Source organism: Sciurus vulgaris (genome assembly GCF_902686455.1).
Source record: "Sciurus vulgaris genome assembly, chromosome: X".
Lineage (NCBI taxonomy): Eukaryota > Metazoa > Chordata > Mammalia > Rodentia > Sciuridae > Sciurus > Sciurus vulgaris.
This window is the reverse complement of record NC_136471.1, coordinates 118,603,768-118,625,176: the sequence shown is the minus strand read 5'-3', so window position 1 is coordinate 118,625,176 and position 21,409 is coordinate 118,603,768. Positions and strand designations below refer to the sequence as shown.

The window sequence follows — 21,409 nt, the reverse complement described above, 5'->3', positions numbered from 1 at the left end:
GAGGGGGGGGGGGGGGTCCTCTTATGGGGCTGCCCTCAGTGTTGCCTGCACAAATATCTAACTTTTCTGCAAAAAATAGATCCCGAATCTTTGCATAGTGTTTTTAAAATAAGCCTTCTTGTAGGCCATGTGCAATTACAGCAGAGAGAAGTCTAGGCAGTGAAGCTGCTCTGCTCCTGTCATCCTTTTTTCTAAGTCTGGAACCTAGTCGGCCTTCCCGCCTTCGCTTCCCCGCCCCGCCCAAGGGGTCCTGCGTTCTGTCAGGCGGCAGCCAGAGCAACTTCCTTCCTCTCCGGGCAAGATGGCGGGGGGTGAGGCTGGAGTGACTCTGGGGCAGCCGCACCTTTCTCGTCAGGATCTCGCCACCTTGGTGAGGTTTCGCTTCGGGAGGATGGAGAGTGAGCTCGGGAGTGGGTATGACCGATCCTTCCGGCAGGTGTTGAAACAAGGCAGTGCCGGGATGTCGGGAGCGTGAGTTTATGAGGCAACCTCGAAGCCGGGCTCCCTAACCCGCGCTCCCGCCTGCACCTCTGCGGGTCGTGTGAGCGGGCTTGGGGCTGTGGGATCGTGGGACCTCGAGCTCCTGAAGTATTCGGCCAACTCTTGGTATTAGATGTCACTAAGGTTTTCACCTGTGATGGTCTGGAAACGGGGTGTCTACAGTGCCCTCCCTACTCTGGGAACTAAGGCCCTAAGATTGGGGGCCTCTGGCCTTCAGACCCCCTTTAGTGAGGTTAGGAGTCTGGTGTTGTGTAACCATGAAGGGCTCTTATGGCTTCCCGACTATTAGAATACAAGATCATTTTATACAAGAAAGGCACTTTAGACGAAGAGAATTCTAAAGGTGGTGGTGAGTTGTACTGTACATAGCGAATGTAAAGTCAGAGGAAAGGTTCTGATTTGTCTTAGGTACGAAGTTTTAAAATAAATGTATTTCATTGCAGGATGTTACCAAGTTGACGCCACTGTCGCATGAAGTTATCAGCAGACAAGCTACAATTAATATAGGTAATATAAAAATGACTTAGGGACCTGACTTACAAGTAGTTTTGATATTTCCTTTTAATGTAATTATCTGAATAGTATGAGGATTTAAATATTCAAGAATAGATGTTGAGGGCTGGGGATGTGGCTCAGTGGTAGCGTGCTTGCCTAGCATGAGTGAGACCCAGGGTTCCATCCTCTGCATCACATAAAAATAAGAATAGAGGTATTGTGTCCACCTCTAACTAAAAAAAAAAAAAAAAAAAAAAAAGAATAGATGTTGAGCTCGGTGCAGTGCACATGCCTGCAATGCCAGCTACTTGGGAGACTGAGGCAGGAGGATTGCTTAAACCCTGGAGTATGAGTCCAGTCTGGTCAACCTAGTGAGACCTTGTCTCCAGAAGGGGAAAAAAAAAAAAAAAAAAAAAGCCCTGTGAGGTGAGCATCCTCTAGATTTTTGTGTGGTCGCAGGGGCAAAGAATACTACTCATGTAAAACTGGGATTGGTGGCACAGGCTAGTTATCCCAGGGACTCTACTTGTGAGACTGAGGCAGAAGTTTGGCAAGTTTGAGGCCAGCCTGGACAATTTAGTGATACTGTCTCAAAATTTAAAAAGAGCTGGGAATTTAACTCAGTGGTAGGGTACCTCTGGGTTCACTCCCTGGTCCCAGTGCTGGGGGAAAAAATAAAAAAGAAATGCTGCACATGTTGAGCAGACTACCTGAGAAGAAAAGATATAGACATATGAAAAATTTAACAGCATAAGGTACTATGTAATCATACATGACTGAAATTTAAGAGGTGAAAATACAGCTCTTCTTGTCACACAGGGTTATTGAAAGGACAGAGTTTATGAAATATTTATTTGATACATAAGCTATGATTAAGTAGACTTTTTTTCCCCTTTTTAATTGGCACCTAGAACTTTAGAGGAGAAGTTACACTGACTGAGTGTAAATTTTGGATATTTGAGGGTCTATACAAACAGCATAGTAAAACCTAAGACTCTACCATGAAGCTATTAAAAATTTGTAAAGAATGTGCTGTCTTTGACAGCATTGCTGTAATTAAACTTGGATTGTTTCCTTGTTTTCATGAATTCCTTTTGTTGTTGTTGTAGATGGACATAATACCTTTATTTTGTTTATTTTTATGTGGTGCTGAGGATTGAACCCAGTGCCTCACACATGCTAGGCAAGTGCTCTACCACTGAGCTACAACTGCAGCCCTCAGTCCAGCATAATGACAAAGTAAATAAGTATAACAAGTCTAGACACCATAAAAAGGAATTCATGAGGGGCTGGGGTTGTGGCTCAGTGGTAGAGCACTTGCCTAGCATGTGTGAAGCACTGGGTTCGATCCTCAGTACCACATTAAAATAAATGAATAAATACAATGAAGGTATTATACCCATCTACAACTAAAAAATAAAAAATATGCTGGATGGTTTCTCCACAAACAAAATATTATTTTATTTGTTTTATTTTTTTATGTTTTGCAGTACTGAGAATCAAACCCATGACTTCACACATGCTAGGCAAGCATTCTACCACTGAGCTACATCTCCAGGCCTAAGATTATTAGTTATATGGAAAGTTCTTCAGTTCTTTATCAGAACCGGTGTTTAGTAGGAAAGGATATGTAGTAAAAGAAATTGAAGTCATTGGTTTTGCATTGATATTTACAGTGAATTAAGGGTTTGAGTTTTCTCCTCTTAACACTATTTGAAAGAAATACTTGGTATAATTGAATGCATTTGAGATAATTTTTGAACTTTGTCTCTAGGTACAATTGGTCATGTAGCTCATGGGAAATCCACAGTTGTAAAAGCCATTTCTGGAGTTCACACTGTCAGGTTCAAAAATGAATTAGAAAGAAACATTACAATCAAGCTTGGATATGCTAATGCTAAGGTAAGCTGTGTATTGTGAAACTAGAAAGTTTTTAATTTTAATTGTTGTGCAGATAACAACTTGAAATCTTTTTTTTCTCTTGAAACTTGTAGATTTATAAACTTGATGACCCAAGTTGTCCTCGTCCAGAATGTTATAGGTCATGTGGAAGTGGCACACCGGATGAGTTTCCTACAGATATTCCAGGGACCAAAGGGAACTTCAAATTAGTCAGGTGACCACTTTTGTGTTAAAAAGTTTACACCTTTTGGGGCTGGGGTTGTGACTCTGGTAGCATGCTTACCTAGCACACATGAGGCCCTGGGTTCAATCCTCAGCACCACATAAAAATAAAATAAAAGTATTGTGTCCACCTACAACTAAAAAACATATACGTATAAAAAAAAGTTTACACCTTTTATTTTGCTGTTGTGCAAATGTGTTTTTAGAAAACATTTGAGGTATTAAATAATGAACTCATTGCTGAATGGTTTTGTTATTTTTCTAATACTATAGTTTTTATTGCCTGTAATAAGGATAATTGAAAAGTCAAATATTTCAAATTAAGTTAAAATACTTAAATTTCTTGCCAGGCATGGAGTGTTGCATGCCTATAATCCTAACTACTTGGGAGGCTGAGGCAGTAGGATCACGAGTTTTGTTTTTTTTTTTTTTTTTTTTTTTCTTTTGGTGGTACTAGGGAATCCAACCCAGGGCCTTGTGCTTGCAAGGCAAGCACTCTACCAGCTGAGCTATCTCCCCAGCCCCTGGATCACAAGTTTGATTCTATCCTGGGCAACTTAGCAAGATCCTGTGTCAATTTTTTTTTTTTTTTAAAGTGGTACTAGGGATGGAACCCAGAGCTTCATGTGTGCTAGGCAAGCACTATACTATTGGGCTATATTCCCAACCTCAAGATAATTTTTTTAAAAGGGCTGTGTATCCACAAAACATTAATTAAAAACCAACAACAACTAAGTAAATAACAGAAAGATCAGTAGAATAGAGGGAAGGTAATGGGGAGAGAAGAAGGGAGAAAAAGGAGAAGTACTGGAGACTGAATTAGAACAAATTATATTCCATGCTTTTATAATTATGTCAAATGAATCCTAATGTTATGCATAAATAAAAAGAACCAATTTTTTAAAAAATGGCCGGAAATGTAGCCCAGTGGTACAGCACTTGCCTAGTATGCATGAAGCCCTGTATTCGATCGCTGGTACCACCAAAAAAAATAAATAAATAAAAATAATTAAAGGTTCTGCAAACTTACAGTATTATGTAAGCAGAATGGAAGAGAAAGAAATAGAATTCTTGGCTTTATAAATTTTTTTAGACCTTTTTATTGTTGTTTGTTTGGGTGTGGGTTTTTTTTAAATTTTTTTAAATGAACAAAACCATTCTTAAGTACTTCTCTAAAACACATGTACTTATTCCTCATCTATTTTCTGCATGTTATTGCATATCCTAGTTCTTTATCAGAGAATGTCTGTTAGTAATGTCTATGGGGGTTGCAGATGCCCCACAGATTTTAGCTCAGAGGCAGGGCTAAGACTAAGGGGAGGTAGATGAAGCCACTCTGGGCCCAAGATTAAGAAGTGAAGGGGCTGCAGATATAGCTTAGTTGGTAGAGTGCTTGCTTTTCATGCACAAGGCCCTGGGTTCAATCCCCAGCACCACCAAAAAAAAAAAAAAAAAAAAGTGGAGGGTAAGCTAAAAATCTCAGTAGTAAGTATAAATGCTTTAATGTGATTTTTTTTATTAATTAATTCTTGCAGTACTAGGAATTGAACCCAGGGGTGCTTTACATTGAGATACATTCCTAGCCCTTTCATTTTGAGGCTAAACTGCCGAAGCTGTCCTCAAACTCAAGATCCTCCTCCCTCAAGCTCCTGAGTAGCTGGGATTACAGGCATGTGCCACCATACCTAGCACAAATTGTTTTTTCAGATACCAGTCTTTATTCTGTTAATGCCATTTTTATATATCATTAGGTTTTGGCTTTCAAATAAGTGACATTCCAATTGTATACTTTATACCATTTTTCTATACCATACTCACTTTGTGTTTGGGGTTTTTTTTTTTTGTCACTTCAGTTATTTCTACATGTAGCTAATATTATTTGCTTTGTAACGATCTGCAGTGATTTTATTCTCAGCCAGTAATCTTATTTCCAAGGTCTAGAAACACCAACTCCTCTAACCATTTTTATAGCAATAAGAATTATCTCATAAGTCAGGTGTGATGACCCATAGTTGTAATCCCAGCTCAAGAGACTGAGGTAGGAGGGTCACAAGTTTGCAGCCAGCGTCAGCAACTTAGTGATACTCTATCTTAAAACAAAGAGCTAGGGGTGTAGTTCATTAGTAGAGCACCCTGAGTTTGATTGCCAGTACCATCATCAATAACAACAAAAATTATTCCTAAGTGATTTAACTTTAAAGAAATCTACAGTTTGCATTTGTAAGTATTCATTCATCTGAAGACTGATTGTTATTTCTCAATTGTTAGACATGTTTCCTTTGTTGACTGTCCTGGCCACGATATTTTGATGGCTACTATGCTGAATGGTGCAGCAGTGATGGATGCAGCTCTTCTTTTGATAGGTAAATACAACAGAATTTGTTTGGACTAATCAGTGTGGAATAAACCCAAGATGGAATATTTAAAGAGAAACTAAGGCCTTTAAGGGCCATATCCATTGCCTAAGGGTAATATGAATGGGAACAAACATGTCATACAGGATGACATTCCTACCTAGAAGCTGTCACAAAATACTAATCAAGATAGACCTGGGGCTGATAAGTTTCTGAGAGTTCTTATCATAGTATCCAAAAGAATGAAGGTCAATAATGTGTTTTCCCCATCTTTGTCACATGAGGTAGTTTATTATTTTAGCTTAAAATTTATGTGTAGAAGGGTGTGATGCTTGACAACAATATCAGGACTTTTGCCTTGAGTAGGGCTAGAATATTCTAAAGTTTTCTTTATTGGATGCCAGTGATGCTTTTTTTTTTTTTTTCCCCCTGCAGATGGTGATAAAATAATACACATAACAAAATTTATCAGTTTAGCCACTTAAAGTATAAAATTTAATGGCATTAAGTACTTTTACAGTGTTGTATAATGTAGTGATTGTAGCAGCACTATTATCTGGTTCAGAACATTTTCTCCACAAACAGAAACTCCATGCTCATTAAGCTCATTAATTCATTTCCCAGTCCTTTTTCTCCCCAGCCCCTAGCAACCAATAATATGCTTTCTATTGCTGAATTTGCCTGGTCTGGCTATTTCTAGCTATACTTATACATCTTTTTTATTCCTCATCAACTAGCTGGTAATGAATCTTGCCCTCAGCCTCAGACTTCTGAACACCTTGCTGCTATAGAAATCATGAAACTGAAGCATATTTTGATTCTACAGAATAAAATCGATTTGGTAAAAGAAAGTCAGGCAAAAGAGCAGTATGAACAGATCCTTGCATTTGTACAAGGTAAGAAGCCATAATATCTAATAAACCCATGAATCATTTTGAGAGGCATTTAATCCAGGCACTAGATAATAACTTTGAATAAAGGACACTTACCTAAAAACAAGGTAAATTTAGGGGTCTTAAGTCTTATTTCTGTACTGAGTATTTGTTAGCAACTTGATATAACTGGTAAAATGTGTGTTTTTGAATTCGATGTACATAAATATATTTTTGCTAGCTGAAAGTTAGAAATGAAGTTATATTCTAGAATCTTTTATCACTCAGATTTTTAGAAAAAATCCTCAGGACTGAGGGTGTAATTCAGTGGTAGAGCACTTGCCTAGCATGCATGAGGCTCTGGGTTTAATCCCTGGCATGTGTCAATACAATAAAAGTATTGTAAAAAAAAAATCTTCATAGTGTCCCTTTCTCTAGCAGTATAGTATTTTTCATTTTAGGGAAGATTTGATGCATATCATTGTTCACATTTGATTTTCTCTTAGAATCTCATTTTTCTTGTTAGAAAGGTTAACTTCTTATGAACCCAGTTCTGTCACCATGAAAAAAAATGTCATTTTGATTAAAATCTGATTATGTTTTGTCTATTTCTTTGACGTCTGTTTGATGTATAATTAATAAGGAGCAAAATGTTATATGTGGCAGCAGTCTTTGATTAGCAGAGTCTGTAATTCTATCTTAACATTTATTGGGAGGTTAATTACATGTTATTAGAAATCTTTTCAACTAGTAAAGTACTCTTTCCCAGGAGTGTTAGTAAAGGGAATAGTATTCCTTTTCAGGAGTTAAAACAGTGGTGAAATATTGTCATCTTTCCAAACAGAATTATTGCTTTCTACTTATTGCTGTCATTTGTGTGGGGTTGTATAGAACTCTGTTTTAGTAATCTTAGTTGTTTTATGTAACAGATGCATAGAACAAGTTTATTAAAACTGAAAAATTTTGATTTTTCTCAATTTTGCCATATAGGTACAGTAGCAGAAGGAGCTCCTATTATTCCAATTTCTGCTCAGCTGAAATACAATATTGAAGTCGTCTGTGAGTACATAGTAAAGAAAATACCAGTACCCCCAAGAGACTTTACTTCAGAACCCCGACTTATTGGTAAGTGATAGGAGTCATCTTTAACTGTGTGTCTGTCTGTCAGTCTGTCTCTCTCTCTCACTGGGGATTCTACTCAGGGCCTGGAGCATGCTAGGCAAATCGTCTACCACTGAGCTATACCCCTAGCCCTTTTCTTCCTTTATTTTGAGACAGTGTCTCACTAAGTTTCCAAGCCTGGCTGCAAATTTGTGATCCTCCTACCTCAGCCTTCCAAGTAGCTGAGATTACAGGCATGATCCACCATGCCCAACCAATCTTTATCTCTTATATTGGTCTCTTCCACATTAGTGATTCACATTTATGGGTGTTTCTTAATATTTCCTCTTTCTACAGAGAGATAATAAATACATAAGTTTTTGAAATTAATTCTGAGATTGTATTGGCAGTGTTAGATTGTATTGCCAAATGAGGAACAGAGTCCTAAATACTGTAGAAACTATTAACTTTTCCAATACTCAGCATGTTGTATGTTATATAATGTTTTAGGATGTTACAGTTTCCATACAAATGATGTCACTGTACCATTGATGAAAAACCAATCTTGGTGTAATTTGATCATCTAAGCTTGTGGTTCCTACACAGAAATATAGGAACTTTTTCAAAATAGACATTTGAACCCCTTTAAGCCTTCATTTTGAGTTCCTGTGTTGTTTGGTGGGAAAAGTGCTCTTGAGTGACCTAAGTATAGGTCATGTAGTCCTAGAATTGTTTAGTTTTGCAGAAGCCACATAATATAGAAATTTCTTATATAAAATGGCATAGAATTTGTATGTAACCTACACACATCTTCCTCTATACTTTTATTTTTTTGTGGTGCTGGGATCAAACTTAGGGCCTCATGTATGCCAGGCAAGCATTCTACTACTGAGCTGTAACCATAGCCCCCTCCTGGATATTTTAAAGCATCTCTACATTACTTGTAGTATCTAATACATTATAAATGCAGTGTAAATAGTTATTGTATTGTTTAGGAAATAATGACCCCCCCAAAAAAAAAATAAATAAGTAAAAGTCTGTATGTATTCTCTATAGACTGTTGATTCTTTTCTTTTTTTTTTTTTTAATCTGCTGGGCATGGTGGCATACACCTGGAATCCCAACAACTCAGGAGGCTGAATCTTTATAACTACTCTTTTTTTTCTCCTTAACAGTATATGAGAGTCATTCTAGATCATTATAAAAACTCTTAATACTCTAACATTTTTTTTATTTTGTGATACTGGAGACAGAATCCTAGCCTTGCACATGCTAGGCAAGCACTCTACCACTGGGCTATATCCCTAGATCATTGTTTCTTCTTTTTTTCTTTTCTTTCTTTCTTTTTCTTTGATCTTTAATTTCTTTTTAAGTTTATTTCAATCTAAGAGAAAATGAAAAGACTAGTCTTAGCTCTAGTCTTTCTTTGTGAGAACAAATTATAATGATGGACTATTACACAAGAATTCACATTGCTAGTCATAAAATTATAGCATGAGACCGTATTAAGATTATACTTAGAAATTTCCTAGAGGGGCTGGGGAGATAGCTCAGTCGGTAGAGTGCTTGCCTTGCAAGCACAAGGCCCTGGGTTCGATCCCCAGCACCTAAAAAAAAAAAAGAAAGAAAGAAAGAAAAGAAATTTCCTAGAAACAAACAAAGATTAAAGCGTATTTGACTTTTTAGAGGGTGGGGTACCAGGGGTACCAGGAATTGAACTCGGGCACTCAGCCACTGAGACTGGCTTTGAACTCATGATCCTCCTGCCTCAGCCTCCCCAGCCGCTGGGATTACAGGTGTGCATCACCACTCCTGGTGTATCTAACTCTTAAATAACACAAAAGACAAATGATGATGCCCCCCACAAAATAGCATCCAGTACTTAGGTACATCAGCAGAAGTACACTTTGTTCAGTTACTAAAACAAATAGCACACCTAAAAATTAGCCAGCTGAGTTTCACCTAAAACAGAAGACAGAGGAATTCAGAGCTAATATTCACAATGAAAGTAGAAACAAGTTAAACGTATGCATTTAGGCACTGAATCTCAGAGAGTTGGCCAAAACATTACAGGGGATATATCCCTAGATCTTTTTATTTTTTTGCTTTGAGTCAAGGTCTTGCTCAGTTGCTGAGGCTGGCCTTGAACTCAATATCCTCCTGCCTCAGCCTCCCTAGAAGCTGGAATTACAGTCATGTGCCACCATGACCAGCCCCTGACATTCTTATTTATTTATTTAATGCAAGGATTGAACCAGGGGCACTTAACCACTGAACCACATCCCCAGCCCACATTTTGTTATTTGAGACAGGGAGGGCCTCACTAAGTTGTTGAGGCTGGCTTGGAACTTGTAGTTCTCCTGCCTCAGCTGCTGAGGCTACAGGTATGCACCACCCAACATTCTTTTTTAATAGCTTAAATGGTATTTTATAGTGCAGATATGTCATAAGACTTATCAAGGAACTTTCAGGTTATTTTCATTTTTCTCATCATAAGTAAGGCTGTAATAAGTTTGGAGTAGTAAAATTAGATAATTAGATATTTTTGAAAAGTTAACTTGGAAAAGAACATTTCTTCTAAAGTTAAAATTAATAGAAATAGTTTTAATTTGTTTTCTTTTAGTTATTAGGTCATTTGATGTCAACAAACCTGGTTGTGAAGTTGATGACCTTAAGGGAGGTGTTGCTGGTGGTAGTATTCTGAAAGGAGTATTAAAGGTAAGGTAGGTTTGGGTTGTTGTGTTTTTGTTTAGCCCTGTCTTAAGAAAAAGAATGAATAATCCAAGTTGAATTAAATGGTTTATGGTGTTTGTTATTTGATATAGATTTGTTTGCTTTTATGTCTTTGGAATGTGTCTAACCTCTAAATTTACAGGCTTCTTTTGAGTATGAAGCCCATTTTATGTGGTAATGGGTTTATGTGGTAGGTAGTAACTTGAGTGGTTCTGATTTTGAAGGTCTCTTCCACATTTATTTTTTTCTTTTATTAAAATGGTGATCTTTGAAATAGAGGAAGGTTTACCTTTTCAGTTTTATGGTTTTCTTGTTAGAACTTTTTTGATAGATAAATGATAATTGTGTTAATTCATAGTAATTTTCACTACTGGTTATATATTTACAGGTGGGCCAAGAGATAGAAGTCAGACCTGGTATTGTTTCCAAAGACAGTGAAGGAAAACTCATGTGTAAACCAATCTTTTCCAAAATCGTATCACTTTTTGCAGAACATAATGATCTCCAGTATGCTGCTCCAGGAGGTCTTATTGGTAAGGATTTCCCTCTCATCCCTTTTCTTTTAATTTGTACATATTCATGGTACTTTTCATGGGAAATGGATTAATATAAAGGTATATTGTAGTGGTTTTTGTTTGTTTGTTTTTTATTGCACCTAGGGGCATGTTATCACTGATCTATATCCCTGGATTCTTGGTGGTTTATTTTTGTTTTTGGGTTTTTTTTAAGAGCACAGGGTTTTGCTGTGCTTGCCCAGGCTGGCCTTGAACTCCTGAATTCAAGCAATACTCTTTGCCTTAGCCTCATAAGTAGCTATAACTGTAGGCACATGCCATAGCAGTACCCAGCTTATGCTTTTTTGAGGGTAAGATGGGTTAGAGAGTGGTTGGGTTTGTGTGTGTGTGTATGTACGTGCACATGTGGGGTTGAGCCTAGGGCTTTGCGTATGCTAGGCAAGTACTCTCCCACTGGACTACATGCCCAGCTCTTTTTTTTTTTTTTTTTTTTAAGACAGGGTCTTGTTAAGGCTAACCTTGAACTTGTGATCCTCCTGCCTCAGTCTCCTGGGTAGCTGGAATTATAGATGTGCCCATGCCCAGCTTGAGTGATTACTTTTTATGTATGTTTTGTAAATGGAAAGTTATTCAGAAATGTTGGTTGAATGATGTCAAATAATGTTTACACTGCAGTGGGAATAAAAGAAGATAATCACTAAGTGGGTGTGATTGTGTGCACCTATAGCCCTAGGTACTCAGGGGACTGAAGCAGGATGATCACTTGTGCCAAGAGGTTCAAGGCCAGTCTGGGCAATGTAGTGAGACCATGTCTTTAAAAAAAAAAAAAAAAAAAAAAAAAGTAAAGGAAGATACTTTCACTGTGTAGGAATCACTCAAAGTTGTGGGGTTTTTTTTGTTTTGTTTTGGTTTGGTTTGGGTTTTGTCCAGGGGTGGTAATGGGGATTGATCTCAGGTGCTTTACCACTGAACTACATCCTGTCCTTCTTATTTTTATTTTGAGACAGGGTCTCTCTTCTCACTAAGTTGGTAGGTTGATAAGGGCTGAGGTGTAGCTCCATGGTATAGCAACCCTGGGTTCCATCCCCAGTGCCAGGAAAAAAAAAGAAAAAAGTGAAGATTTAGCAAATATTAGTGATATTGTCATATCTTTGGATTAAGGAAGAAAACATTGGGTAAAAAAGCAGTTTATTCTTCACCAAACAAATTGGTCCTCTGGTTTTTACCTATATGGTTCATTTTTCTATTCTGCCCTATAATTAAGTGATTATTGCATAAATAATCACTTTTGTTTTGTGGACAAGGAAACTCTGGAAACTTTTTTTTGACACGGTTTCACTGAGTTGCTTAGGACCTTGCTGAATTGCTGAGGGTGGCTTTGAACTTGCAATGCTCCTGCCTCAGCCTCCCAAGCCACTGGGATTATAGGCATGTATTACCATGCCCGGCTTGGAAACACTTTTTTATAATGTAATTTACTGCCTGGTGTGTTACACGCCTAATAATCCAAGCTATATGGAGACTGAGGCAGGAGGATTGCAAGTTCAGCCAGTCTTGGCAATTTAGTGAGAACTTGCCTTAAAATAAAAAGGACTGGAGATGTATCTCAGTGGTAAAGTGCCCCTGGGTTCAATCCCTGGTTTAAAAAAAAAAAAAAATGTAATTTATGGAACTCTTCAAACTTAACAATAGAAAGTAGACTATTATAGTGATAACCTTCATGTAGCAACCATTCAACTAACAGCCTCGCTAAATTGCTGAGACTGGCTTTGAACCTGCAGTCCTCCTAACTTAGCCTCCTGAGCTTCTGGGATCACAGGCATGTGCCACCACACCTAGCTAAGCTCTTTTTGATCAACCTTCCAAGAAATGGCATGAAAATATTCTGCAAACTACTCATGAATTTTGTATCTCCCCCTCCCCTTGGGTACTGGGGATTGAAGCAAATGGTGTGTTCTACCTCTGAGCTACATCCCCAGTCCTTTTTAATTTTTTTTTTTTTTGTAGTCGTAGATGGACAGAATGCCTTTATTTACTTATTTTTATGTAGTGGTGTTAAGAATCAAGCCCAGCACCTCACATATGCTAGACAAGCGCTCTGCCATTGAGCTACAGCTGCAGCATCCCCAGCCCTTTTTATTTTTTGTTTTGAGACAAGGTCTCACTAAGTAGCTGAGACTGGCTTTAAACTCAATATCCTTCTGCGTCAGCCTCCCAAGTTATTGGGATTACAGGCATATGCCACCATGCCTGGCTCAATTTTTATATCTTTTTTCATATTTCAGCAAGGATATTCAAACTCAATTTATATTAGGTTATTATCTCTATTTGCCTTTTGTTTAGAATATAACAAAGAGAATTTTTCTGTTCTCAGTTGCCCAAAGGATGTGTGAATTTATGAAACAGGTATCTTGTTATTCCTATGTAGCTGTGTACGTATTATTTTACATTAGGAGTTGGAACAAAAATCGACCCCACTTTGTGCCGTGCTGACAGAATGGTGGGGCAAGTACTTGGTGCAGTTGGAGCTTTACCTGAGATTTTCACGGAATTGGAAATTTCCTATTTCCTGCTTAGACGACTTCTAGGTGTACGCACTGAAGGAGACAAAAAAGCAGCAAAGGTAAGTGCTCTTTGTAATTTCTGTTTCCCAAAAAGTGGCCATGATGTTAAACCCAGTTTTTAGTTTTATTCTTGTATAGTTAAAATAGAATTAAGATAAATCGTTTTGACTTCCTGAAAATCAAGAGCAACTATATGGCAATCAGTTTGAAAACAAAGAAAAGAGTAGGGAAAAGTATTTGTGTCATGTATGACATAGACATGATATTCCTAATATCTTTGTGTTTAAAAAAAGTGTTTCAGTAAGCATGTTGGTAGAAAAAGGAAAAGAAAGGTTGAGGGGAGATCTCATGAAAATTGAATGAGAACAGTAGAATAGAGGAAAGAGATCAGGGGGAGGGAGAAGGGGCAGGAAACGGGAGGTATTGGGGAAAGTTTTGGCCAAATTATACTGTTATGTTGTTTGCATTTATGAATAACAACAAATCCCACCATTATGTACAACTATAATGCACCAATAAAAAATATGGAAAAAAAAGAATGTTAGCAGAGATGGAAAAATTACTGACAGCTAAGTTGGCAAGGATGTAGAAAATATAGAAGAATTACAGAATTGCCTCTTTTCAGTGGAAACCCTGAACTTTTTCTGACTCTCATCATGAAAAATTCATATAACACAAATAGCATGAAGTTATTTTCATGAAAAAGCAAGGAAAGAAATCATTTTGACTTTGAACTACATGCCTATAAAACTTGAGGTTATATTCTTCAGAATTTCTGTAGTACAGACTGTTTTTGTCTCATTTTACTTTTAATGAAAATATAAAGGTATTAAAATAATGATCTGAATTTTGGCATTAGGTTTTAAACAGCAAAAATAGGAATAGTAGCTAAAAATTCACCTAATTTTTCAGACAAACATGTGGAAGGTGTTAGCCAATTTTAAAGAGGCGCAGAGAGTTCAGTTGCTGGCTTAGATACATGAGTGGAAATGCATCTCCAGAATCGCTTTATTAACTTTTTTTTTTTGTGCATTGTAGTTGTACATAATGATGGGATTTGTTGTTACATATTCATGCATGCACATGATATTATTAACTAATAGCTGTTTTCCTGCCCCTTGCCCCACTTAGGAAATTTTGTATCTCATTTCTACTACAGGTTGTTCATCCTTAATTTAAAAATCTGAGGTCCAAAATCCAAAACTTTTTTGAGCACCAACATGATGCCACAAGTGGAAAATTCCACACCTAACCTTATGTGATGAGTCATAGTCAGAACACAGGTGCACTAAAAATATTATATAAAATTTCCTTTAAGCTATGTGTATAAGGTTTATATAAAAGACAAGTGAATTTTGTATTTAGGCTTGTGTCCCATCCCCAAGTTAAGCTTATTATGTGTACGCAAATATTTTAGAATCAAAAAAAATCCAGAGCACTTCTATTTCTAGGCATTCCCAGTAAAGGATATGCAATCTCAATCTGTATACAACGTCTTCAGAATTTTAGGAGGTTTTATGCTATGGTTACTAGCTTATTTTTATAAAGGTAGATCTTGTGTGAAGTCAGCATGTGCCAAATCAACCAGTTGTTATTTTTAGACTATATTATAGTTCACATTTCATTGTAATGAAATTTCTGTAGAATTTTTTTTCTTTTATAATTGTCTTTCTTTCCCCATATTTTTTTCTTGGTACACTAGTCATACATAATGGTAGGGTTATAATTGTCTCAATTCCAAAAATATTTGGTAAATCCCCATTCTTTTTGGAAAGCATGTTCTTGATTTTGGGATTTGTTCTTCCCTAATTTATTTCCATAGGTCCAAAAGTTGTCTAAGAATGAAGTGCTCATGGTGAACATAGGATCACTGTCAACAGGAGGGAGAGTTAGTGCTGTCAAGGCTGATTTGGGCAAAATTGTTTTGACTAATCCTGTATGTACAGAAGTAGGAGAAAAGATTGCCCTTAGCCGAAGAGTTGAGAAACACTGGCGGTAAGTTTATTAGCCTTTGCCGATGCAAGAGTCAGTTTCCTTAAGTCCATGGTTGTGTAAACACAGGTACATATTCTTTGAACACAGTTGTATAGCTTTAGCTTTCAACTATTTATTTTGATGACTTAGAAAACTATTTCTAACCTCAATTTGTAGTACCATATTTTAGTCCAAATACTGTAATTGACTTCCCTATGCAAGCATCAGTGAATTCAGATTCAATATTTCCATTGTCTTTTTTTGTGTGTGTGTGCTGGAGATTGGACCCAGGGCCTTGCGCATGCTAAGCCTGCCCTCTACCACTGAGCTATACCCCCAGTCTGTATTTGACTTTTTATTTATTGATTGATTGGTACCAGGGATTGAACCCAGGGGTGCTTTACCACTGAGCCTCATCCCCAACTGTTTTCTATATTTTTATTTAGAGACAGGATCTCACCGAGTGCTCAGGAGTTGCTCAGCCCTTGCTAAATTGCTAGGGCTGGCTTTGAACTAACAATCCTCCTGCCTAATCCTCCCAACCCACTGGGATTACAGACATGTACCACCATGCCCAGCCTTTTTTGACTTTTTAAATACTATTTGTTAGTAATTTCATACTTACCAGGGAAATCTCAAGAATTGTACGGAGAATTCCTATATACCCCTTACCCAGATACACATGCACACACGCACATACACACGTACATTTATTTATATATATAAAATGTTTTTTAGAACTATGGGTAGCTTGTTGGTTGAATACTTGTCTAGCATGTGCAAGGTGCTGGGTTTAATCCCTGGTACCAAAAACAAAACAAACAAAGCCGGACACAGTGGCATATGCCTGTAATACCAGTGACTCAGGAAGCTGAGACGGGGATCATGAGTTCAAAGCCAGCCTCAGCAACACCAAGTGAATCACAGGTTTAAGACCTGCCTCAGCAATTTGGCAAGGCCCTAAGCAGTTTAGTGAGACCTTGTCTCAAAATAAAAAATATAAAGGGCCAGGGATATAGCTCAATGGTAAATCACCTCTGGGTTTAATCCCTAGTACCAAAACCAAACAAACAAACAAACAAAAAAAAAACATACAAAAAAATAAAAAGGGCTGGGGATGTAGCTCAGTGATAGAGTGCTTGCCTGGGAAGCCCAAAGCCCTGGGTTCAATCCCTAGTACCACAAAAAAACTCTCAACATGGAACTATGTTGTTATTACTTGTTTGTTTCATTTCATAGATTTAAACATATTTTTAAATAAAGGCTCTTTTGGGGTATTTTTACTAATATTACAAGAGGATTCTATCCAAATAAAATTGGCAAGTATGTTAAAATTCAAATAAAAAGAGAGCATCTGAATGATCCTTACGTGTTTATTTATTTATTTTGGTGCTGGGAATTGAACCCAGGGGTACTTTAATATTGAGCTACATACCTGTCCTTTTTTTAGACGGGTCTTAAAGTCATCAAGGCTGGCCTTGAACTTGGATCTGCCTGCTTCAGCCTATTGAGTCGCTGGTATTACAAGCATATGTTGTAAGCATATGTTGCCACTCCTTGCTGATCCTTGTATTTTTAAGAATTGTGGGTTTTTTCCGTGTTCAGGTGGACTTTGTTCAAGAAGCTACAGTTGAGGTAGAACCAAAGGGAACAGAAGTCCCTTTGTTATCAAGAGTAATCAGTTTACCAGTGACTCTGAAGGTTGAGGCAGGAGGGTCACAAATTTAAGGCCAAACTTAGCAACTTAGTGAGGCCCGAATCAACTGAATGAGACACAATCTCAAAATGAAAACAAAAAGGTCTGGGGATATAGCTCAGTGGTAAAGCATCTTTGGGTTCAATTCCCAGTACCCACCTCCCCCCAAAATAGTCTGCTTATAGACTGTGGGTTCCTCTGGTTCTCTTAAATTTCCTTTACCATTTGGGGTCACACTAAATGTGTCATGATCTATTGATGTGCTATGAGTGGTAGAAAAGCATTTTTCAAAGAGAAAAGCATAGAATGAGGTTTTGAAAGACAATCAGACTGATTGGTTTGTGTATTGGCATGATTCCTTCAGTGGAGTAAAGAGCTCTTAGTTGGATCTGAAGGGTTAGGTATATTTTGATAGAATGAAGACACATATATCCATGGTAGCAATTTTTGTTTGCTTTTCCTGTCATGCTAGCCAGATCTTATCTGGTTCTAAGAATCTAAGAAAATAGTGTGGCCTTTATGGAGCAGCAGTCTGTGGGAACAAATTTGAATTTAGAAGATAGGCAGGTAAAACTAGTTCTATCATATAATTGTTTGGTGATGATAATGAAATGGATGTAATATTCATAATTCTTTCTATTTTCATTTTTCAGTTTAATTGGTTGGGGTCAGATAAGAAGAGGAGTGACAATCAAGCCAACAGTAGATGATGACTGAAGAATCCCAGTTAAATAATACATTTGGATGGAGCTGGAATTTCTCTTAAACAACCTAGGCGTATATTTTCAGAGCAATACTCGGCAATTAATTTCACAGCTCATTACCTTAGTAGGTAGCTGTAAGGTTGTTCTCATTTTTTTGTTGATGAAAATTTAACCTCTAGCACTAATATAGCATCTACAATAAATATAAAAATTGGTGTAATGTTGGATTGAATCTACATTTTAACAGAAGTTAAACATTCCCAAGTAATGTATAATTTATACATCAATGCAGGTTTAAAATGAAACTGTTTGCTACAATCAGCCTTTGCTATAGCATGCATGCCACAGAATCTGTCTGAAATAAAATTTTTCTTGTTCTTTTTCATGATTCTTTTCAGTAGCACCAGGCTGAGGGACTGTTGTACCAGTAAAAACTGGAAGATACAGCTCCCCTTTGGCCCCATATTTTATGTCGCTTTATCTTGATATTTTGAGAGAAAATTGACCTTCTGAGCACAAGTGCTCATTCCCATGGACAAACCTTTCCTCTCATTTTCCTGGACTAAAACATAGGAAACCAGAACCAGAAGTTCTCACCCTCTCACCATGGTGCCCTGAGATTATTTCTGCATTGGTTTACGCCTAAAACAACACTCATTGGAAAAAATGTTAAACCAAGTGATTCTAGATAACCAACAAAGATCTTTCCAGTCCTTATTTTTGGGGCATTTTGTTGATTGATTGGTTGCACTGCTGGGGATTGAACCTAGGGTCCACAAAGCAAGTACTCTGCCACTGAACTGTACCCCCAACCCTGTTTGTTTCTTAACCACTTAATTGGTGTGATTATGAAATAGACTCTAATCTTAGTAATCTTTGGACTTTGCAAGGGATTAAAAGGTAAAAGATGTTAGAAAGCAAAGGGTGAGTCCTTTTAATTTTTAACACATTTTCCATGTCCCTATACTCTTCCTGGTACTGTGCTTTTAAATTTTTATTTATTAATGATTTTCCTCCATAAGAGATTTTGTTAGAGCACAGATGGTATTTTTTAAAACTCCCAGTATTGAAAAGTAGGCCTATTAAATAAAAGTACCTGGGACTGGGGATATGGCTCAGTGGTAGAGTGCTTGTGTAGCATGCACAAGGCTCTGGGTTCAGTCCCCAGCACCACCCAAAAAAAAAAAAAAAAAAAAATTATCTCAATGAGTTTTGGTAGTCTGATAATATGCTTTAGTTTTTTGGTTTTTTTTCTTAAACTTACACTGAGGTGAGATTTCATGCCAAATCATCATATTGTGCTCTTGAACATTGAGGCTGCCTTGAATTTTTGAAGCTGTGGGGTAGTAGGCTGTTATTAGTGAGTTTTTTTTTTGTTGTTGTTGTTTTTTGCGGTACTGGGGATTGAACGCAGGGCCTTGTGCTTGCAAGGCAAGCACTCTACCAGCTGAGCTATCTCCCTAGCCCATTAGTGAGTTGAGGAAACATAAATGTTACACACTTGATTGACTTTGAAGGGTTGTGCTGTATCACAAGAAACCCATTTAAATAAAATAAGGTTCTAAATCTAGCAATTTTATATCTAACGTCCCCATGTGGTTTTTTTGGAGGGAGATCTTGGGGGTTTTTTGGTTTTGCAGTACTAGGGATTGAACCCAGGGCCTCATGCATGCTGGGCAAGTAAGTGGTCCGCCTCTGAGCTACATCCCTACCCTTTTTTATTTTGAGACAGGGTCTCACTGGGTTGCTGAGGCTGGCTTTGAACTTGTGATCCTCTTGCCTCAGCTTCCTGAGTAGCTCTGATTTACAGGCATGCACCACTGTGCCTGGGTCCCCTTGAGTTTTGTAAACACTGTATATCAGAAATTCTGGAATAAGACCCAAAATATTGACTAACATTGTAATTAATCTCATGTCAGACAGAAACCAAAAATCTCTTAGAATTAATTTCAGCCATCCACATGAATTTAACAACTTTGCAAAGCATTGTGCTTAGCCTAATAAGTATATACAGATAGGAAAACGATGGACCTTATTGTCATAGAGTTTGAAGTCGGTATGATGATTGTCAGCAAAAGATATACCTGATCAAGAATCTACCTGTAAGGTGATGTTCCTGTTGAAGGTATGTTGCATATATAAATCCTCTTGGCTCTACCATCAGCATATTTTCAAAATTTTCAAAATCTGACCAGTTCTCGTCACTTCCACTGTTTACCACCCTAGTCAAAACCACCAGTGACTCACTTGAAGTAACCTAACTCCATTTCTGTGCTTGCCCTGTTGCAGTCTGTTCTCAGCACAGTATCCAGTTATCCTTTTAGTAAGAATGCTATGTACGACTCTAATAATAAGTTGTACAGTTAGTCTAACTGAAATAAGGGTTGTGAAGACAGTCTGACATTATTCATATGACTTCCAGGCTGACCTGGAAAACACCTATTTTACTCCTAAATAACCTCCAAAGATTGTATGCACACACTTGTATTTTGCAAAGGAAAATTTCTAATTGTGCAAGTAACTAGACTCATAAAACTTATGGAATCTTTTCTAGAAAAACTTGATACAGTGATGCTTCCAATTAAATGGATGCTTTTCTAGAATACATATTTGTGTGCATGTGGTGCTTGTGATCCTCTTGCCTCAGCTTCCTCAGTAGCTGGGATTTACAGGCATGGAGCTCAGGGCTTCATGCTTGGTAGGCAGGTGCTTTATCACTGAGCTACGTTCCCTGTCCTAAAAGTTTTTTTTTTTTTTTAATTACCAAAGATAAAGCAGATATCCTTAAAAGATTGATACTTATGAGACAGGTTATTAAAAAATGACCTCTCTGGGGGCTAGAGTTGTAGTTTAGTGGTAAAGCACTTGCCTAGCATGTGTGAGGCACTAGGTTCAATCCTTAGCACCACATAAAAATAAAGGCATTGTATCCATATACAACTAAAAAATATAAATTTTTTAAAAATTACCCCTCTGTTGAGCATGGTGGTGCTCCCCTGTAATCCCAGCAACTTGGGAGACTGAGGCAGGACAACCATAAGTTTAAGGCCAATCTCAGCAATTTAGCAAGACCCTGTCTAAAAACAGTTCTTTTAAAAAGATGGGAAGTAGCTAAGTGGCAGAGGCTTACCTAGCATGCACAAGACCCCTGAGTTTAATACCCAGTACTGAATTTTTTCTTTTTTTAATAAAAGGATATGACTAATGAACAGTATTGAATTGGGAATACCAAATCTTGTACAGATGACTGTGCCTCCTTTAATTTTTCTACTAAAATTTTCAGTAAGGCTTTTTTTGGGGGGGTGGCGGAGTGGGTACTGGGGATTGAACCTGGGGTACTTTACCACTGAGCTACATCTTCAGCCCTTTTTTATTTTGACACAGGGTCTTGTTGAATTGCTTGGGGCCTTACTAAATTACTGAGGTTGACCTCAAGCTTGCAATCCTATCTCAGCTTTCCGAGTCACTGGGATTACAGGTGTGTAGCACCAAACCCAGCTTAGTAAGGCTTTTTAAAGAACTTGTCCAGCTGAATTGAAAGATTTGGAAAAATAAATTACAAGAATAATAAACTTGAAAAATTATGATTGGAGGGCTGACAACCATATTTTGGAATACATAAAATCACAACATTTACCTTTATAAATATGTGTGGTATTGATGCAGGCATAGGGCAATCATTGAAATAAGCTTTACAACCAAATGTGAAATTACAGAAATAAATGCTGTGGGCAGCATTGATGTCAGTGAGGAAAAGGGTATACTTTTTATTTTAT

General features: G+C 37.5%; 1 protein-coding gene across 1 annotated transcript; it reads left to right on the top strand.

The window, feature by feature from the left end:
* Window positions 1-258: 258 nt before the first annotated feature.
* On the top strand, window positions 259-18,021 carry EIF2S3 (eukaryotic translation initiation factor 2 subunit gamma). Its single transcript, XM_079122925.1, has 12 exons — window positions 259-370; window positions 945-1,008; window positions 2,771-2,898; window positions 2,991-3,112; window positions 5,389-5,483; window positions 6,212-6,370; window positions 7,337-7,471; window positions 10,071-10,165; window positions 10,569-10,713; window positions 13,149-13,318; window positions 15,082-15,254; window positions 17,583-18,021. The coding sequence occupies exons 1-12, from the start codon at window positions 302-304 to the stop codon at window positions 17,644-17,646; spliced, it is 1,419 nt and encodes a 472-aa protein (XP_078979051.1). The 5' UTR covers window positions 259-301; the 3' UTR covers window positions 17,647-18,021.
* Window positions 18,022-21,409: the final 3,388 nt, after the last annotated feature.

Bases quoted from the DNA above. Each gene is read 5' to 3' on its own strand.
- EIF2S3 (XM_079122925.1), top strand. From the start codon at position 302: ATGGCGGGGGGTGAGGCTGGAGTGACTCTGGGGCAGCCGCACCTTTCT. The intron at 2,899-2,990 runs GTAAGCTGTGTA...TGAAACTTGTAG, and splicing joins TTGGATATGCTAATGCTAAG to ATTTATAAACTTGATGACCC. The intron at 10,166-10,568 runs GTAAGGTAGGTT...ATATATTTACAG, and splicing joins TTCTGAAAGGAGTATTAAAG to GTGGGCCAAGAGATAGAAGT.